Source organism: Acomys russatus, chromosome 1 (assembly GCF_903995435.1).
Source record: "Acomys russatus chromosome 1, mAcoRus1.1, whole genome shotgun sequence".
NCBI lineage: Eukaryota > Metazoa > Chordata > Mammalia > Rodentia > Muridae > Acomys > Acomys russatus.
The window spans coordinates 19,358,604-19,380,504 of NC_067137.1; the positions used below are offsets into that span (position 1 = coordinate 19,358,604).

At 43.6% G+C, this 21,901-nt stretch overlaps 1 protein-coding gene across 2 annotated transcripts in view; it reads left to right on the top strand.

The window, feature by feature from the left end:
- Positions 1-21,901, top strand: part of Memo1 (mediator of cell motility 1) — a 94,051-nt gene continuing 72,150 nt past the window's right edge. Inside the window, exons 1-2 of one of the 2 annotated variants that reach the window (XM_051167757.1) lie at positions 1-107; positions 711-788. In XM_051167757.1, coding sequence (XP_051023714.1) covers positions 728-788 — 61 coding nt within the window. In that variant the 5' untranslated portion in view covers positions 1-107; positions 711-727. Of the gene's footprint in view, positions 108-428; positions 789-21,901 lie in introns of those variants that run through there. The other variant, XM_051167837.1, reaches the window with a different exon arrangement.

Below are 21,901 nucleotides of genomic sequence, written 5' to 3' on the forward strand. Positions count from 1 at the left end.
CTGCTGGCGCTAAACCCCGGAGAGCGGAGCGTGCACGCTGAGCCTCCTCGGCGGGCCCGGCCTCGGCGCTGGGCATGCTCAGTGGGCCGGACCCGGTAGAGCGGCGAGTAAGGACGCGTGGGCTTTCCGTGCTCTGCATTCCCCGGGTTCAGGCCCCGGCCCCGGGCTGTGGGCGGGTGGGGGGTGGCTTCGATCGCCGCCGCCTCGCCCGCCGCCACGCCCGCCGCCACCCGACCCGGGATGGCGCGGGGCCCGTCCGGCTTCCGCCGTTGAGCGCGCGGCCCAGCGGGCGGAGGCGCGGGGCGGGGCCGGCGGGCGCGCGGCAGGAGGGAGGCCTGGCGGTGGGGGCGGGGCGGGTGGGGGAGGACGCGGAGTCACGGGGGTGGGGTCAGCCAGAGGCTTGGAAGGCCGCGCGCGGCGGGGCCCGGGGCGGCTCGCGGAAGCAGCCCGGTCGGGGCAGTGGCGGCGACTCCGCGGCCGCGGGGCTCGGGGCGAAGCCGCCGTGGGCCCCATCTTCCGGCGGCCGGCAGAGTTTGTGGTGATTGTTGCCGCCGCCCGCCCCAGCTGCCATCTCCTCCTCTTCCTCCTCCTCCTGGGCCGGGCCGGTCCCCTCCCCGCGGCCGCCTCCTCCTGGGCTGGGCCCGCGGCGTCCTGTCCCCTCGCGGAGCCGCCGCCGCCGCCGCCTCCTCATTCATCCTCGTGCACCATAGGCGGCACAGGCACCAAGATGTCCAACCGAGTGGTCTGCCGGGAAGCCAGCCACGCCGGGAGCTGGTACACCGCCTCAGGTAGGGCGCCAGGCCGCCGGGCGGCCGAGCTGGGCAGCCGGGGCCGGGCGGGAGGGCGGGCGGGGACGCGGGCGGAGGGCGGCGGGCGCGGACCGCGTGCCGAGGGAGCGTGCCGGGCCGCGCCGCCTCCCCCACCCGGCGCTCCGGCCGGCGGCCTGGCGCCCGCGGAGTTGGACGCGGAGTTGCCGGCCCGGGGCGAGCGCGGGCTGCGGGGCTCCGCGGACGGCCGCTGCCGCGGGGAAGGACGAGTCGGCGCCGTCCTCGTGCCAGGAACTAGCCGAGGGTACCGCAGCCTTTGCCCTCGCCTTCGAGATACCCCGCGCCCCTGGAAGGAGTGACAGGCAGTACTTTTCTCCCCTCCTCCTTGTTGCCACTCTAGGTCTCGCTTGGGAGATCTGTCAGACTAGGGCCTCTCGAGGGATTTGTCGCTTTGTATGTGGAGGCTCTGGCAGAGGTGTTGCCAGGCAGGGGCTCTGGGTGGCCTCCTAGCTCTTTTGTCAGTGTTTGCATTGTTACTGTCATTCAGGGGCAGCTGGAGATGGCATCAGCACTTTTTCCGAGCAACCTCTTCAGTACCCAGCGCTCAGCACCGAGCAGGTGCTGGACCACCTGCCCAGTTTAGCTTAACGTTTTGAGAGAATTCTGCCTTCTTGTCTGCACTCTTCTTAAACGTGTGGAGTTCTTTTAGGTAAGAAAGGATAGGGCCAGTTCCCTTTGTACAACTCACAAGGATTGCTTTCTGAGATTATTTTCAGGGGTCACATTTCTGCTATGGTAACAAAGAAAAGTTCCTCCGTGATTCTTGATGGCTTCTAATCTATGTGGGCCCATCAATAACTGGCCCTACACTTCATGTTTTCCTTTGCAAGTTCTAGGGTTGGATAGTGACATGATTTTTTTTTTTTTTTTTGAGAAAACAGAAAATTTGGAAGGCAGTTATTTTCTCTGAGAGTTCACAGCAGATTTGCCCTGCTAAGACACAAAAGAATCACCGATTGGCCTTGGAACTAGTGCTAACAGGTAGCTGTAGTTTTTGCGTTGGATAAGTATGATATTTTATACTTAACAGTGAGTTCCCTCATGGTCCTGACGTACTTCATAGACTTTAATCAGTTGTCAAAAACCTGGAAATGTCAGTTAAGCTTTTCTTGTGTCAGTATATAGGGAACCAGCAATTTAGTGCAGCACCTAAGACTAGGCCAGTGGTAAAATAGGAATTGAACAAGCCAGGTCTCAGGTTCCTGAGTTTGCCCTTTATAAATCAATGCACTATTAATATTACTCATTGTTAAACAGAAGGCTTCTAAATAAATGATTTTTTTTTTTTTTTCAGTATGTTTTGGAGAATTAGTCACTTTTTTTTATATTGATGGCTATGATTTGGCATTTATTCATTGTGGGTTTTGTATGCATTTGTTACAAATGTTTTAAGCTTTTGTTGTAGCTTACATTGAGATGGGGACAAATATTTTGGAGAATGTTTTAGATTGCTAAACATTTATATGGGTAGTAAAAGTGGTCACAGGTCACAGTTTTGGTCTTAGAATTCCTTAGCATTTAAACCCATGATGTAGCGTTTAATCTGGTCAAAAATTTTTGACTATACTTACTAGTATTAAATAAACATGGACTGTTTTTTAAAATGTTGATATAGGTAATTATATTCTTCCCTAAAATCTGGGTGGACTGAATAATAACTTACTGGAATTCAGATGTGTGAGACTCTAGGATTTCTCTGTGTTGTCCTGGCTGTCCTGGCTGTAACTTTCTTGAACTCACAGAGATCCTCCTGCCTCTGCCTCCCAGTGCTAGGATCAAAGGTGTACGCCACCACTGCCTGGTGAGACTTTTAAAATTTGACTAATATTGAGGAAAATTAAGGGTAAATGGAAAGCAATGTAGTTTTAAAAGCTATATTTGTATTCTAAAAGCAAATGAAAAATTACAGATATGTAATATAAAATTGGTCTGATAACTTGTATCTGTAGTGTTCTGATAGTTTACTTATGTTGAGATAATGTCCTACTATTGGGGGGTTTTCTTTTGTATTGTGCTATTGTTTCTCTAGTCCATAAAGAACTGAGGAATAAGCTGGGCATGGTGGCGAAGGCCTTTAATCCCAGCATTCAGGAGGCAGAGGCAGAGGCAGAGAGGCAGAAAGATTGCTGTGAGTTCGAGGCCGGCCTGGTCTACAAAGTGAGTCCAGGACAGCCAAGGCTACACAGAGAAACCCTGTCTCAAAAAACCAAAACAAAACAAATCCGAGGAATAGGAACAACATGTTGGCTGTCATTTTGTGTTGTTTTTGTTTGTTGGTTTGTTTTTGCCAGTGTGCAGGTTGTACACATAGAAAGAAAGTATTCAGTTATTGAACAAAATAAGGATAAAATCACATTGGCATCAGTTAACTAGCTATTTCAGAAAGAAAAAGTAATACACTTATCACATCCGCTCATACATGAGTCTCTGTCTTACATACTCTTTGTTCTATGTTAGCCTTGTTCTATGCTGTTAGATCCACTGACTGACGGTGGGATAAACCCTTTCCCTCAAGGAATGTAGAGGTTATTTGAAGTAAATTATAAATTCAGAGAAGCAATTAAATATCTGTTGAGATAGTGCGATTACAAGTTCTGAGGAAGGAGGAGTCACGCAGGTAGGATTTGAATTGTGCTGCAAACGAAGGCTGTTTAGTCAGATTTGGAACAGGAGGGAAATAGCACATCTATACAGGGTTAGGTAAGTGTAAGTAAGGAGTTCAATTCAGTAAGAGTGGTCAGTTCTTGCAGGGATGCCTATGAACGTTAGGCATTGTAGGGACTTACTTGGCAAGTTGCAGCATGGGAGATTCTAGAGTTGGGTATTATTATGATGTAAGTAACATTTTAGGAAAACTAATCTCATAGGAAAGTTAATCCTCATCCCCTTACCAGTGTGCAGCAAGGATCAGCAACTGGACTAAGGCTCACGTCCCAACACCCTGTAAATGTTAAGAAAAAAAAGATTGTTAGCTAAATTTTGTTTTTAGGAAGATTAATTATTTTTAATTATCTGTGTATCTATCTGTGTGGGGCTATGTGCATATGAGTGGAGGTGTTCTCTGAGGCTAGAGGGATTGGATCTTTCCCTGGAGCTGGGCTCTGTAATTATAATCTTTATTTATTTATTTGTTTGTTTGTTTGTTTTTGTTGTTTTTTGTTTTGTTTGTTTCCGAGACAGGGTTTTTCTGTGTAGCCTTAACTGTTCTGGACTCCCTTTGTAGACCAGGCTGGCCTCGAACTCACAGCGATCCTCCTGCCTCTCTGCCTCCCGAGTGCTGGGATGAAAGGTGTGCGCCACCACACCTGGCTTATTTGTATATACCTGGCTATCCTGGACTCACTTTGTAGACCAGCCTGGCCTTGAACTGACAGTTCCTTCTGCCTTTACCTCCCTGAGTGTGAGACACCATACCTGGCTCTTTTTTTTTTTTTTTTAAAACAAGGTCTTGCTGTGTAGCCGTGGCTGGCCTGGAGCTCATAGAGATTCTCTTGCCTCTGCCTCACCAGTGCTGGGGTTAAACATGACAGTATTTTGTTTGTATAGTTTTCCTCCAGATTACATATAGCTTTTTTGATTTTTGTTTTTTGAGACAGGATCTCTGTGTAGTTCTGGCTATCCTGGAACTTACTATGTAGACTAGACTGGCCTGGAAATTCAGGTAGATTTCCCGGCCTCTACCTCTCGAGTGCTAGGATTAAAGGCATGGGTCACCATACCTATCTGGGTGTAGCTTCTGCTTTCTTGTTTGAGTCTCTTATTTCTGTGGTTGGACAGTTGCCTACTAGCCAAACTTCTTTTTCTAGTCTTATCCCTTTAATTCCACTCTTTATACCGCTTCCTGAATAATCTTTTGAAGGAATCATTTCTTCCCTAATCCTTGTCTTTTGGATAAGGTTGAAGTTGATTACTATCTTCTTCCCCTGTCTTGACAGCTCATCCTACTCTGGTCCAGTCTTGGTGTTACTAGCCTCAAGCAACATTGAGCAGCTGTTCATTGTTTCCTGAGATATAGCAAGCTGTTTTTTTTTTTTTTTTAGCTCTGTGCCCTTTGCTCAGACTGCTCCCTCTGGGAAAATGCCCTTAACAGGATAGTTGCTACTCATCCTGTAGGGACTGTTTACACCTCCAAGAAATCTACTTTATACCTTAGCTATACAACTAGAGTGCGTCTCTGTATCTCTCTCGCCTTCCTCCCGGCCTCCCTCCTCCCCGCCCCCCTCTCTGTCTCTGTTTTTTCAAGACATGGTTTCTCTGTGTAGCTCTGGCTGTCATAGGCTCACTTTGTAGACCAGGCTGGCCTTGAACTCACAGCGATCCACCTGCCTCTGCCTCCTGAGTGCTGGGATTAAAGGTGTGCACCACCTTCTGGCTGTACTTTTCTCCTATTATTTGTGTATAAGGTTATTGACTTCTTGAAGCTAGGAACCAAACTCAAGTGGACAAATTTGGCTCTAAGTGCCTTTTCCTGCTAAGCCGTGCCAGTGGCCTGAAGCACAGGCCTTTACATAGATTCTCAGCAAGCCTTTACATAAATGGATGTTAAGAGTGCTTGGTGCGTAATACACGAGAGGCTTGGTATTGATTGTCAGTTTGACAGGATGTAGACTCACTGAAGAGACAAACCTCTGGGCATGTCCTGGAAGTGGGAAGACCCACCCTAAATGTGAGCTGCACCTTGCTTGTGCTGGTGTTCTACGTAGCATGAAGAGAAGAAAGTGAGCTGGTGTCTGTTTATTGCTCTGTGCTCCTGACTGGGCATGTAATGTGACCAGCTACCCCAAAGCCCTGTCACCAGTTTTCCTTGTTCTGACTGTAAGCAAAAATGAACCCATCCTCCTTTAAGTTGCTTCTTGTCAGGTATTTTGTCACAGTAATGAGAAAAGAAACGAATACAGTGGATAAATGAACAAGTAGTGAGTATTGGCAATAGATACATGCATAGAGACATTGATGTTTAAATTCTAAAGATTTATTTATTTATCCTATATACACAGTGTTTTGCCTGTATATACACCAGAAGAGGGCGCCAGATCTCATTACAGATTGTTGTGAGCCACCATGTGATTGCTGGGAATTGAACTCAGGGCCTTTGGAAGAGCAGTCAGTGGTGCTCTTAACCTCTGAGCCATCTCTCCAGCTCCGATTTTTAAATTCTTTTTTTTTTTTTTTTTTTTTTTTTTTCTGAGACAGGGTTTCTCTGTGTAGTCTTGGCTGTCCTGGACTCCCTTTGTAGACCAGGTTGGCCTCGAATTCATAGCGATCCGCCTGCTTCTGCGTCCCGAGTGCTGGGATTAAAGGCACGTGCCACCATGCCCGGCCCCCACCCCAATGTTTAAATTCTAAAGAACAGTGAATATGACAGCTGTTTGAGCATAGTAAAGGTGATAGGAAAGAATTAGCAATCTTTTTTTTTTTTTTTTTTTTTTTTTGGTTTTTCGAGACAGGGATTCTCTGTGTAGCCTTGGCCATCCTGGACTCACTTTGTAGACCAGGCTGGCCTCAAACTCACAGGGATCCGCCTGCCTCTGCCTCCCGAGTGCTGGGATTAAAGGCGTGCGCCACCACGCCCGGCTTAGAATTAGCAATCTTGATACCAGTTGTGGACCCTTTTAATGTTAAGTGTAAAAAAAGATGGCTGGGCATGGTGCTACACCTCTTTAACCCCAGCATTCTGGGAGACAGAGGCAGGTGGTCTATTTAGAGAGTTCTGTAACTATTGGAGCTATGTAGTAAGATACTCTTCCTCCACCCCCCATGACATACAGGAAAAAAGTAGACTAGATGGGTGAGCTTTCTGAAAACAGATACATTGTAAATTACATCCAGCGCAAGAAACATTAATTTACCTTACATTCCTATTCTTGTACCATGTTCATTGAGTTGTTTCTTCTTCTTCTTCTTCTTCTTCTTCTTCTTCTTCTTCTTCTTCTTCTTCTTCTTCTTCCTCCTCCTCCTCCTCCTCTTCTTCTTCTTTTTTCCTTTTTAAATTTTATGTCCTGTCAGGGCTCTCTGTGGACCAGAGGGTGAGGCAGAATGCACCAGGCCCATTCCAACAATCTGAAATAGACCCATCTGTTCCATGGTGGCACCAGCTGTTTTGATGGGTTACTTACACTAGACCCATCCGCTCTGTGGTGGTACCAGCTGCTCTGATGGGTTTCTCACACTTTGGATCTAAGGAGTTCTGCCACTACCACAGGACTCCTTGTGCTTGACAAATGAGATTTATCTTACCTATTCTATAGAGAGCCCATTCTGAATGTACACACCATTGACCTTGCTGGACAGGGCCCAGGTCAGGGGCATTGGGGTGCACACTATCCTAGAAGTGCAGCTCTAGCAGACACTAGCAGAGCCTAGCCAGCCCTGCAGTCAGTGGCCAGCAGAGAATGCTTCAGGTCTCTTGGCTCGCAGCACTTCTCAGAACTATCTCATTTTGGGTCATAACTACCAGCCAGAAAGCAGCTTCAAATCCAGCTTTGAACACTGCTTGTTCTAGTGGGTCCTTGTCCTCACTGTGCCCTGGGCATGGCAGAAACAGCCCAGTGACAGTGGCAGTTGGTGTTCTAAGGGAGGGAAGGCCTTCCCAGAAAGGCAGTGAGGATGCCACAAGGGTGAGGTCACAAGCCCAGGGAGAGAGGACAAGGAGGCTCTAAGTGGTCAGTGAGTCACAAGCAGACAGCCTCATATTCAACCTTAACCTCAATACTTCCAAGTCCTGACCTTTCTTCCAACTCAGGAGGCAACTCTGCCTTTGAGGGTGGGGATAAAGAATCTGGGACCAAAGAGGTGACAGGCCTCCTTGGGAGGAGGGTGGAGGGGCTGGTGGGCTTGGAGCATCTGAAAGCCAGCACCATAGGTTGAGGACTAGACTTAAGTCAGGGTAATGCTCAGGAGAAGGACACAGGGCAGCCAGGTTTCATGAAGGCTCCAACACTGATGTACTTCATTGGAATTCTTTAGCTTAACTTTACATTTGTGAGACAAATTCATTTTCATCGCTGCATTATGTAAATAAGCCTTGTTTTACCCATTCTATTACTGATGGACTTTTTATTTTTATTTTTGGTGTTTTGAGAAAGGGTTTCTCTTGTAGTCTTGCCTCTTCTGGACTTTGTAGACCAGGCTGGCCTTGAACTCAGAGATCCGCTTGCCTCTGCCTCCCAAGTGCTGGGATTAAAGGTATGTGCTATTACACCCGGCAACTGATGGACATTTTATTTATTTAGTTTTGTTTTTCAAGACAGGGCTTCTCTGTAGCCTTGGCTATCCTGGACTCTCTTTGTAGACCAGGCTGGCTTCAAACTCACAGCGATCTGCCTGTCTGCCTCTGTGTCCCTGAGTGGGATTAAAGGTGTGTGCCACCACTCTCTGGGTAACTGAGAAAAATTATTAGGCCATGGCATATGTGTATTAAGTTTTAGTAGCTACTCAGATTTGCGTTCCTGTCAGTATTGCATGAGAGTTTGTTATTCTAGATGCTTGTCAACACTAGGTATTTGTGCTCTGGGTAGTTTAATGTCAACTTGACACTGGCTAGACTCATTGGAGAGATGGGAACCTCAATTGAAAAATGCCTACATAAGGTTTGGTTGTAGGCAGCCTGTAGGGCATTTTCTTGATAAAGGAGGGCCCAGCCATTGTGGGTAGTGCTGTCCCTGGGCTGGTTCTCCTGAGTTCTATAAGAAAGCAGGCTGAGTAAGCCATGAGGAACAAGCCAGTAAGCAGCACTCCTCTACAGCCTCTGTGTAGCTCCTGCCTCCTGCCTCCAGGCTCCTGCTCTTTTCCAGTTCCTGCTTTGGGTTTCAGGTCCTGGTGTTCTAGCATGACAACTGTACCCCTAACAAGACAGCATTGTTGATCTTTTTATTTTTAGTTATTGTAGAAGGGCGTGTAGTGACTTTGCATTGTAGTTTTCACTGTATTTCTCTAGTGATATCAGATTGAATGCATTTTCAATTTAACTGACGGTCCTATGGATTTCTGATGTTTTGATATGTTTGTTTTTTGTTTGTTTTTGCTCTTTTTTTTTTTTGAGACAAGTTTTCTCTGTGTAGCCTTGGCTGTCCTGTACTCACTCTGTAGACCAGGCTGGCCTCACAGCAATCCGCCTGCCTCTGCCTCCTGAGTGTTGAGATTAAAGGCATGTGGCTTTGATATGTTTGTTAAACCCTCCTCCCTTCTTTTTCCTCCTGGGTTGTTTACTTTTTCCCATGTTGGCTTTGAATCTTAATTCTAAATACAAGTCCTTCTGAGTAGCAGTATATATGTTGCAAGTACTTCTGTTGGCTAGAGGCTGTGAGTGTAGGTAAAATCAGAATTCTTAAGGTCTGTCCGTCACTGTTGGCTAGTACTTTTTGTTTTTAGTTGACATCGCTACTTCCTCAATGTTACGGGGTTACTCTCTTTTTTTCTAAGAGCCTTTTTATGTTTCATAATCAGATCTCTAATTTATTGGTCACTCTATGTATGCATGTTGACTATGTGAATCAGCAATGTATTTTATTACATGTAACATTTTTTTGATGGTGATTTTGATGGGGAAGCCTGAGTTTGGTCCAAATTGGCAGCAGTGGTACATACCTGTAATCTCAGCACCTGAAAGGTATAGTCAGGATCAGGATCACCTTCTGTTTTGTTTCCTGAGACATCCCTGGCTGTCCTAGAACTCAGTCTGTAGACCAGGCTGGCTTTGAACTGAGGAATTGACCTGCCTCTGCCTGCCAGGAGCTGGCATCAGAGGTGTGTGCCACCATACCTGGCTCTTTATCTTTATTTTTATTTTGTATGTATGGGTGTTTTGTCTATACATAGTTTATATACCATCTGTGTGCCCAGTTCCAACAAACTTCCTAAGAGGACATTGGAGTCCCAGAAACTGGAGTTTCAGATGGTTGTAAGCTACCATATAAATGTTGGGAATCAAACCCATGTCTTCTAGAAGAGCAGTGAGTACTTTTAAATGCTGAGTCATCTCTCCAGTCCAAAAGTGAAGTCTTTCTATGCTGATTTTAGAGAAAAGCAGGCAAGCAAGAACAAATTTAATAAGCAAACCCTTGTTATTGCCTGGTTACTGCTAGTTATTTCTCCCTTTCCTAATCCTGTCACATGGAGTTTCTAAGTGAATATCATCATCTACCTCAGTGGTGGTTTGTATCTGCTTCTGCAATTAATCCATTTGAAGAAGATGTAAATGACAAAACAAAAATACAAATGTCCTTGAGGCGGAGAGAGGGATTGACGCTTAAGAACATTTGTTGCTTTTCCAGAGGACCTGGGTTTGATTGACAGCACCTACATGGAGGCTCATAACCATCTGTAACTTCAGTTCCTGGGATCCATTGTCCTCTCTGGTCTCTGGCACTAGGTGTGCATATGGTTTACTTAGAGATACATGTAGGTAAAACAACCGGACATATAAAATTAAAATAAGCTGGGTGTGGTGGTGCACACCTTTAATCCCAACACTCAGGAGGCAGAGGCAGGTGGATCACTGTGAGTTGGGGACCAGCCTGGTCTACAAAGTGAGTCTTGGATAGCCAAGGGTACACAGAGAAACCCTGTCTTGAAAAACAATCAAAAAATTAAAATAATAGCAATACAATCGTTGGGCCTGGACAGGTAGCTCAGTGGTTAAGAACACTCACAGCTCTTGCGGAGGACCTTGGCTTGGCGCCTGGCATCCACTTGGAGGCTTACAACCATTTGTAATTCTAGTTCTATGGCATCTAACAACCTCTTTGGTCTCTGTAGATATAAGGTGTGTACTTAGTTCACTTGCATACATGCAGTTAAAACACACACACAAAATAAAAATAAATAAATCTTTAAAAAGAAACCTTCATGAGGCTAGAGAGATGGTTTAGCGGTTATGAGCACATACTACTGCCCCCCCTGCCTGCTAAGATTTTAGGTGTGTGCTACCACCTCTGCCTGGCATTATGTACTGCTGCTCTTGAAGTGGACAGAGTTTGTTCCCATATTGGGTGGCTCACAACCACCTACCTGTAACTCTCCATCTGGAAGATTTGACTACTGGTCTTCACAGGAAAATTAAAAATAATGAAATAATCTTTTTTTTTTTTTTTTTCTAAGACAGGGTGTCTCTGTGTAGCCTTGGCTGTCCTGGACTCTCATTGTAGACCAGGCTGGCCTCGAACTCACAGTGATCCGCCTGCCTCTGCCTCCCGAGTGTTGGTATTAAAGGCGTGTGCCACCATGCCTGGCTGATGAAATAATCTTTAAAAAAAAAAATCCTCTATTAGATTTTTTTTTTGGCCACAGATACACATGTATATGTGTATCATCTCTAACCTACAAAATTATTCTATCAAGTTGCTATTATTTCCATTTATAGATATGACTCAGAGATTGAGTAATTTAAGGTGTAACAAGTAAGTGGAAGAGCCGGTTTGACTCCAGACGTAAAATGTAGTGTTGGAACCAGCTTGTTGAGCTCCGCTGCCCCAAACACCGGCTTTTCTGTTCATTTCAGAGATTTCCACAGCACAGTGAGGGCACCCAGCTTATGCTTGTGCATCACTATGGCTTATGGAGCATGCTTATCTGTTAAGAACTTTAACAGTGATCTTACTGTTAGGTATAACAGTAAGACAGACCAGGTCTTTGATCATGCCTGTCCTGCCATTTCATAGCTGAGAAACTAAGAGTTGGAAGAGATGTCATTTTATGAGTCACTTATAGAAAAACCTGAGCTTAGAAGTTTGAACTATTTGGAATCAGTAAGCATCTTTAAAATGGTAAAGTATTTTAAAAAGTATCTTTAAAATTGTATAGTAAATATGTGGAATTAGAAATATCAGAGACGAGAGAGGATATAAAAGCATACCATACTTGCTGAATGTTATTCAGATAAGTACTGATTAAAACAAAAATTCAGCACCACAGAGAACGAGTTAAGGTCAGATAACAACTTGAAGTAGGAATTAGTTCTCTCTTTCAACTCTGTGTTCTGGGGCTTGAACTTTGCTTGTTAAGTTGGGCAGCAAGCACCTTTGCCCACTGAGCCACCTTTTTGGTCCTCCCACTCCCAGCCTCCCCTCTTTTGAGACCGGGTCTCATTTATCCCAGACTGGCCCTCAACTGACAGTGGAGCTGAGGGTGACTGTTAGCTTCCCACTCTGCCGTGGCCACCCTCTGAGTGCAGGGGTTACAGGCTTGGACCACCATACTTGTTTATTGATTTTTTTTTTTTTTTTTTTTTTTTTTTAAGAAGAGTTCTAGATTTTTTCAATTGAGAGTTCCAGACGTTTTTATTGTAAAGAAACAGAGTCTTACATAACTCAGGCTGGTCTCACACTCACTATGTAGCAGAAGATGACCTTGGAATACTGCCCTCCTTCCCATGCTAAGATTACAGGCTTGCACCACCACCTCTAGTTTCTAGTTTATATGGTACTTGGGATCTAGCCCACCTCTTTTTGCTTGCTAGGCAACCAGTCTACCAACTGTTATATCTTTAGCTCCCTGGTTACATTTTGTATGTCTTTTTCTTTTTTCTGAGGGGAAGTGGTACTATAAACACAGCTCCAGGTGTGGATATAATTTGAAGGAAGAACTGGGATTGGTTGACACACTTGGAAGAGAATACTCCTGAGTAAAAAAGAGACGGCATGGGCTTTCTTTTTCTTTCTTTCTTTCTTTTTTTTTGAGACAGGGTTTCCCGGTGTAGCCCTGGCTGTCCTGGATTCACTTTGTAGACCAGACTGGTCTGGAACTCACAGAGATACCCTTGCCTCTGCCTCACCAGTGCTGGGTTTAAAGGTGTGCGCCACTACACCTGGCCCATCACTGAGCATTTTCAATGATGGAGTTGCTATCATCGCAAGTAGAGAAGACCAATTTAAGAGGCCAAGTTTGGAGAAAGGCTAGAAAGTCCATTTGGTCTGTTTGGGTTATTTGCTTTCTAGTCCAGTAGTATGAGTTTGAGTTTAAGGGAAGGTGTACAACTGGGAATTTGTTTTTCTCAAGACAGGGTTTCTCTGTGTAGCCCTGGCTGTCCTGGGACTCTCTCTGTAGACCAGGCTGGCCTTGAACTCACAGAGATCCACCTGCCTGATGAGTGCCACCACTGCCTAGCACAGTTGGGAATTATTGGTGATGAAGTTGTCTGTCTGTATAAGGATAAAGTCACCACTGGAGTGAAGATGATATGAAAAAAAGAGGGCCAGTAACTGAACCTTAGAACATTCCTAACAGGAAGAGGCTAAGATGAGGGAACTACTGTAAGCAGACAAATTGTCTCAAGAGAATAAGATATTCTGTGCCAAGCAAAGAAAATGGTCTGTCATCTTAGCATAGTTAAGGATATAGTTCAGTTGTAGAGTGCTTGCTTACCTAGCATGTGTGAGGCCTGGGATTCCATCCTAAGTACCATGAAAATACAAAGCAAGGGGTGGGAACCGTTGTACAGTGGTTAAGAACACTGGCGTCTCCCAGAGGACCTGCTTTCAGTTCCCAGCATTTCCATGGTAGCTCACAACTGATTCTAGCCTAGGGGATAGGATGCTTTCTGCTAGTCCACAGGCACTGTACAAATTGGTGCACAGGCATACACTGAGGCAAACACTAGTGCAAACAAACGAAATGTATATAAAAAGCTAAAACCAATCAACATAGTTCATGTAGATTTATTTACCTGGGCATTTTTCTTTGGCAGATACATGTAATTCTGGTTTAAGCTATTCAGTCTTCGTTATTTCTTCCATAGCTGGCAGAGCTTCCTACTTGCTGCCCAGTTTTCATTTTCTTCTTAACATAGACACAGAGAGATCTTTAAAAAATGTAAATTATGCTGGGTCATGGTGGTGTTCATTTTTAATCACATCACTTGGGAGGCAGAGGCAGATGGATTTCTGAGTTCGTGGCCAGCCTGGTCTGTAGCGCTAGTTCTAGGACAGACTTGGGCATACAGAGAAACCCCATCTTGGAAAATAAAACAATCCTCCTCCCCAAAACAGACAAAAACAAAACAAAACAAAACAAAACAAGAAACAACAAAAGGGAAAATTGCTTTCGTGGGTACCAGGCACGCATATATACGTACTTGCAGGCAAAGCACTCATACATGTAAGAAATACACTAATATAAAATAAATCTTTAAAAAGAAGTAAAATACAAATCAGATAATAGTTTGTTAAAATTACATTAAAACTTCTTACCAAGATGCAACGTCTTCAGTACTGTGATCTCAGCTTAACTTTGTGATTTTATATCTTAATACTTTTTCTGTTGTGCTGTTTCAGCTATTCTGGCCTCCAAGCTGTTTCCTAAATATGTTAGGCTTGTTCTTGTTTAAGGGCTTTTGCTTGCACTGATGATCAAGGGAGGGAAATTTTTTATTTTTTATTGATTCTTGGATTTTGTTATAGATGGAAGGAAAAATAGGATGAAATGTTAAGAAAAAACGTAGTGTTTTTTTTTTTTTTTTTGTTTGTTTGTGGTTTTTCAAGACAGGGTTTCTCTGTGTAGCCTTCTTTGGTCTGGACTCTCTTTGTAGATCAGGCTGGCCTTGAACTCACAGAGATTGGCCTGCCTCTGCTTCTCGAGTGCTGGGATTACAGGTGAGTGCCACCACACCTGGCTCTCATAGTGTTCTGAGAAACAGTAGTAGGCCTTGAGATGCCTTTAGCTTGAAAGATTTATGGTCAGATGAGTTTAGGAAATATTGCATGTGTTTTTCTTTCTTGGGCTCTGACAACTTGCAGTGGACTCATTTATGGGTCATTACATAATCCGTTTCGGTGAGTCTTCCATATTCTTTTGTAAATACTATTTTCTTTAATTGTGGTTGGTTTTCTTTGTAACTAGATAAAGTTGGATTGTTACATTTAAATCTACAATTCTGTTGACTTTCTTTTTATTTTTAACTATTCCTCAAAGCCCTGTTAAATTTCCAAGTATAATTGGGAATTGGCTCCTCCTGCTCTTTGGTTTCATTTTGTTGTTTTCCTGAGTGTGCTTTCTCCTTACCTTCCAGGCATGCCCTCTTCATAGTTTCTGACATCAGATGGGAGTGGGTGTGCCCAGGGTGCTGTGGCCTGCTAACAGTTCAGCTTTCTCAGGGTTAATACTTACATACTTACTCTAAGTTTCTTTCTGTTGCTGTGATAAAACACTTAGACCAGAAGCAGCTTAGGGGAGTTTATTTGCCTTGTATTTCCAGTACAACACTGAGGCAAGTCAGGGCAGGAGCTCATAAAGTAACCTGAAGCAAAAACCATGGAGAAATGCTGCTTGCTGGCTTGCTCCCTGGGTTCTCATGATTAGGTAGTTTTCTTCTAGACTCCAGGACTCCCTGCATGGGTTTATTTCATCTCACATTTTCAGGTAACAGTCATCACTGAGCAGAGTCAGGGCAGGGAGGGACTCAAGGCATGAACTAAAGCATTTACGGAATGCTCCTTTTTGGTTTGCATTCCATGGCTGTCCTGTCCTCTGCTGTGGTGTATGAGGTATTGCCATCCAAGGAAACTTGTCTAGATGCTTATTGGAGTTTACTCAGGTAGGTGACGCTCATCTACATAAAGGAGATAAACCCTCTCAGAGGGTGATACAGTATTGGCTCAGGATGCTTTCAAAATAAAAATGAGTTCACTGTAAATCACATTGATAGTAAAAATTGTCGGTTAAGGCCCTATGTCTAAAAAGATACTTTCCTTCATCTACTTAAATATCTTTGTAACAACTTTATACATGCATAGTGTGCATTTTGGTAATTTTCATCTTCCATTACCTTCTCTTACCTCTTTCTCACACTGAACCCATTCTTTTCAACAGACACCTCTCTTATTTTCTTTCTTTTTTTGTTTTTTTTCCTGAGACAGAGTTTTATAGCCCTGGCTGTCCTGGACTTACTTTGTACATCAGGCTGGTCTTCGTCTCACAGTGATCTTTCTTCCTAACTGTTAGGATTAAAGGCCTGCGCCACCTCGCCTAGCTGCCTCTCTTAATTTTATTTTTGTCATCCACTGAGTTTAATTGGAGTTCCTTGAAAGAGTATGGGTGGGAGATTATTTACTTGAGAACGTGCACCTTACTACTTGTGACTATATTGTTGAAGAAAATGACTTTTGTCCACCAATCAGTAATTTCCAGTGAGTCCCTTTTCCATCCAGATGGGAGGTTGGCTGGTCCTACTGAGTACACTTAATCAGAGTTGTTGTAAGTTTATGAATGCAATGGTTGCATCAGACGCAGCATACAGTGTTTCATATCACTTCTACCATCTTCTGTCTCTTAATTCTTTCTACTGCAACCCCCTTTTGTGTAGTTCCCCAAGCCTTAGAGGGGTGACTTGGTGTCTTGTTTGGGGCTGACCACTCAGCACTTTGACCAGATACGAAATTCTGAATTAACTGCATGCTGTCCACTGAAAACAGAAGCTTCTCTGACCAAGGCTTAGAGCAACACTAATTCATGACTATACACATAAATATGTAGGGTACAGTTTGACACCACTTCATTTAGGCTAAATAACAGTAGTAGGTTCTTTTAAAGCCTCTAACCTTCCCAGCCATGAGTGTTTAGCCAGGTTTGGCACCAATTCCTGCCAGAGTAGCAGGCTGTAAATTCAGTCAAAAAGCAGTTGTTTACTCCTATAAGTTGTGTTATTATTGTACCATCGAGCATATTTTGCCTTGCAAGATTAACTAATTAATAATAAAGATAATAGTTGTTATTAGTGACAAGGTCTTTCATGTAGCTCTGGCTGGCTTGGTTCTCAGTTTGTAGACTAGACTGGCCTCAAACTCGGAGATCTACATCCAGTGCTGGGGTTAAATGTGTTATATTTGTTTGTTTGTTTTGGTTTTTCGAGACAGGGTTTCTCTGTGTAGCCTTGGCTGTCCTGGACTCGCTTTGTAGACCAGGCTGGCCTCGAACTCACCGTGATCCACCTGCCTGTGCCTCCCGGAGTGCTGGGATTAAAGGTGTGCACCACCACCGCCTGGCTTGTGCTCTCTCTTCAGGGATACCCCCGCCTACCCCCCCCCCCATGTGTGTGTACATGATGTCTGGAATGTCAGCCTTGGTTCCATTCCTCAGAGGCTGTCTACTTTGTACTTTTGAGAAAGTCTCTCACTGCCTTGGTACTTGCTGATTAAGCTAGATGGCTTAATCTCTGTGTGTGCCATTATGCCAGGCTTTTAATGATAGTCCTAGGCCTGAGCTCAGGTGCGCATCCTTGTGCAACAAGCCTTCACCAGCTGAAACCAGCCCCTTCAATTATTTTTCTTTTGTTTCCATATCCTAATAATGTCCTTAAAAAAGATTGATTTATTTATTATGTATGCAGTGTTCTGCCTGCATGTACACCTGCACACCAGAAGAGGGCACCTGATTATATTATAGATGGTTATGAACCACCATGTGGTTCCTGGGAATTGAACTCAGGACCTTCGGAAGAGCCTTAACCTCTGGGCCATCTCTCCAGTTCCATTCTAATAATGTCTTTTAAATAGTAGCTGTTTGGATGATCTTTCTGTTAAATGTTATCTTTATAACTTCTGAGCCTGGGCATAAATTTTAGTTCTGCTTGTGGGTCATGATTTTCTTTTTTTTTTCACAAGTCATTTTGTGTTCTACTTTTTTTTTTTTTTTTTTGACCAGGATGAGGCTTGAATCCAGGGCCCATCACTGAACCAACTGCATCTACATCTACATTTTTAAAAATTAAGAACATGGGAACAGTTTTGTGTATCCCAGACTAATCTACAACTTGTTCTGTGGCTGAGGTTGACCTTGAACTGATCATTCTGCCTTTACCTCCTGAATGTTGGGAATTAGGCATGTGCTACCACATTGGCCTTCCTATTTGAGTTTTTGAGTTTTTGTTTATTTTCCCCCCCACTTGTTTAATTCTATCAAGCGTTATGTTTCGAGGTTTAAGTATCTCATAATAAGAGTGAGGTATTTGAGATAAGTGTCTCACAATATGAGAAAGAAGTTGTTTACTCCCATAACATTCACGTTATTCTACCCAGGATAGTGGTAGCTTCAATGATTTATGGCTGCTGAGCAGTGGAAACTATTTTTTTACAGAAGTTATTCTTTGTTTTGTGGAATGTCACACTTAAAAAATTCTATATGAGTGTTTTGCCTACATGCATATTTGTGCACAGTTTGTATGCCTGGTGGCCACTTAGGCCAGAAGAGGCCATTGGATCTTCTGGGAGTGGAGTTACAGATGATTGTGACTTACTGTATGGACACTGGACGCGAACATGGTCCTCTGGAAGAGCCACCAGTGCTCTTAGTCAGAAAGTCTTGTTCTAGCCGCCCCCCCCCCCCCCCATACCATACTCTGTGCTTGTTTACGGAAATAATAACTCAAGTGGGAGCTCGCTGTTTATGAGTATTTTTGGGAAGAGGTGCTGGGTATTGAATCCAAAACAAGTACATGTGCCTGTGGGGAATAAAGGTGTGGGATCCCCCTGGAGCTGAAATTGCAGGCAGTTGTGAACTGTCTAATGTGTGTGCTAGCAACCAAATTTGGGTCCTTTGCAAGAGTTCTTAACTGCTCTTTCAATCTTAAATGCTTAAGCAAGCCAGTGAGTCCAATAGTGAAAACATAATTATTGGACAGAGACTATATCTATAAAAGCAACTACCTGCACAAAAGAGAACACAAAGTATAAACTGAGATGGGGGAGGGAGGTGTGCTGGGCATATGTATGGGTCAGAGAGGGACATGCTTATAGTACACCCAAAAGCACCTGTGTTCCAGCCCCAGCACCCACGTGCTGAGCTTGCTGGCAATGCACCTTTTTGTTAGTTAGGGTGTTAGGGTTTTTTTGGTTTTTGTTTGTTTTTTTTTAAAGACATGGTTTCTCTGTATAGCCTTGGTTGGCCTAGACTCACTTTGTAGACCAGGCTAGCCTGGAACTCAGGGAGGATCCATCTGCCTCTGCCTCCTGAGTGCTGGGATTACAGCCATTGCGCCCGCTTGGCATTGGCCTTTGTAATGCTGTAACTGGAGAGAGAAAGACAAGTGGACTCCCAAGGATGACTAATCTGCAATAGTGTTCTAATCAGTGAGCACCAGGCCTCAAAATGAGACGCTGGGGGGTGAGGAGGTGTTAAGCTAGATCCTAAGGAACAACAGCTGAAGTGCCCTTTTGACCTACATGCACACACACACAAATCCATACACATACATGCACACACAAAAATAACGTGACTTCTCAATGAATACCAAAAAGCATATATACATCAGTTCATTCAATCTTTTCAATTTAATCTATAAAATAATCCTAAACCAGTATTAAGACATAACCAGAATGCATTTTTCATTAATTTTCGTTTTATTTTATGGGTCTGGTTATTGTGCCTAGTATGTTTTTATGTAACATGTGCATGCCTGGTGCCCACAGAGGGCAAGAGAGAATGTCAGATCCCCCAGAATTGATACTACAGATGGTGTCAATTGTCATGAGGATGCTGGAAATTGAATCTGGGTCCTCTGGAACAGCAGCCGCTGCTCATAGCTACAGAGCCAACTCTCCAGCCCCTAGAAAACATTTTGAACTTTCTTTTTTTTTTTTTTTCAGATAGTGTTTTTTTTAAAAAATAAATCTTTTTTTTAATTAGTTAATTTATTATCATGTCTACAGTGTTCTGCCTGCACATACAACTGTAGGTCAGAAGAGGGCATCAGATCACATTATAGATGGTTGTAAGCCACCATGTGGTTGCTGGGAATTGAACTCAGAATCTCTGGAAGAGCAGTCAGTGCCCTTAACCTCTGAGTCACCTCTCCAGCCCACATTTTGAACTTTTATATCTTATTCTGGTTTCAAAAACACAAACCACAAATTTTCCCCATTTACCAGATATGATGTGGAACACCTGTAACATAAGAAAAGGATTAGCCAATCTGGTTCCTAAAGCAAATGGGGAAATATTTTTATTCTATTTTTGAGCCAGGACCTCATGTATCATAGTCTGATTGGCCTCAAACTCTATGGCTTAGGAGAAACAGTGATTTTCCAGTTTTCACCTCCAAGCACTGGGCTTGCATGCCTGGTTTTTATGTAGTGCTGAGCATCAAACCCCAGTGTATGAACTCTAAAGACTGAACCACAGTCCTAGCCCCAAGAAAACATTTTAAAGCACATCATAAATCAGTTGTGAAAATCTCAAAACTAGGATACATCAAGCAATTACTGATAAAATAAGAAAAACAGCTGGTGTGGTGGTGCATGCCTTTGATCCCAGCCCTTGGGAAGCAGAGGCAGGCAGATCTCTGTGAGTTTGAGGCATGCCTGGTATACAGTGTGAGTCCATGACAGCCAGGGCTACACACAGAGAAACCCTGTCTCAGAAAAAAAGAAAAGAGAAAAGAAAAGAAAAACAGTAGGACCAGAAGTTATTTTATTAATAACTTCCTTTACTTTTCAAAGTTGTACTTAGGACTCAGTGATAGAGAGCACTTGAAGAACAAGAACCAGGCCCTGTGTCCCAGCCTAAGCATGAAGAAGAGAGTGAGTTACATGCTGTTTTTTGCTTTCAGTCACAAGGAACTTAATCTTTGACTACTTCCATTTCAGATGAAGCTTGTGTAAGATGAAACTTTCCCCATCTTTTTCTCAGAGCAGTAGCTACTACAATTCTTAAATTACTTCTGTCACCTTTTCTAATAATCAGATGTTAAAGGGCATTTCTTTCCATAATGATTAACATCTCATGCTAACAGTTATTGCCATATCTTTTTTGTAAATAAAGTTTTATTGAAAAGCTGCTACCTATTCATTTATATAATAACTACAACTACTTTTCACAATGCAAAGAAAGAACTAGATAGGTGCAAAGGCATACATAATATAGCCTGCAAAACCTCATGTATTAACAATTTGAGCCTTTAGAAAATACTTAGAATTTTTAATTTCAGCTAAAAATGAAAACCCCACTACAGATCTTATCACTACTTAAAGCAGTAGTTCTCAACCTTCCTAGTACCGCAACCATTTAATATAGTTCAGTTCATGTTGTGGTGATTCCAACCATACAATAATTTTTTTTTTAGTATTTTTATTTAATTTTTAAATTTATGTGCATTGGTGTGAAGGTGTCAGATCTTGGAGTTGCAGACAGTTGTGAGGTGCGATGGGTGCTGGGAATTGAACCCGGGTTTTTTGGAGAACAGATGGTGCTCTTAACCACTGAGCCAACTCTCCAGCCCTATGAAATTATTTTTGCTGTTACTTCATAACTGTAATTTTGCTACTTTTTTGAATCGTAATGTAAACATCTGTATTTTCTGATGGTCTTAGGCAACCCCCCTGGGAAAGGGCAGTTCTAGCCACCTCTGGGGGTCTTGGCCTACGAGTTGAGAACCATGGCTTAGAGAAAGATTTATACTTTGCTGTTCATTGTGGCTAACGCTACAATTTTATATTATGTTCAAAAATAGAATATAAAAGGGATATTATGGTAATGGCAATAAAGTAGGCTCATATCTCAAATTTCATTATCATAAACTCAAAATGGATAAAAGATAGAATTGTGAGTTAATGAAACAATTAAAAGCAGACACTGGGAAGCAAGCCAGAAGCACAAAATGAGAGCAATTCACACAGAAGTCATGAAAAAAATATTACTGACCATCACAAATTTCTTAGAGTCAGGCATGTTTGCCTCTGTCTGTCCTAAACTTGAGGAGGCCGAAGCAAGAGCATCACTGCATGCACGCCAGCCTGTCCTGCACAGTAAGGTCCAGCTAGCTGGCAACACAGTGAGAGCTGACAGAACCCAGGAGGCTGGTAAGAGGGTTCAGCAGTTAAGGCCCTTCCTCCTCTTGCAGATGGACTGTGTTCAGTTCAATTCCCAGCACTTACATCAGGTGGCTTACAACCCACCAGGGGATCCAACACCCTCTCCTGGCCTCCTCAAGTAATAAACTCAGGTGCACAAACTCATACACACACACACACACACACACACACACACACGTATATATACATTAAAAAATTTTTTTTCTATATTGGGTTTCTCCTGTAGTCCTGGCTGTCCTGGACTTGCTATGTAAGACTAGACTGGCCTCGAACTCAGAG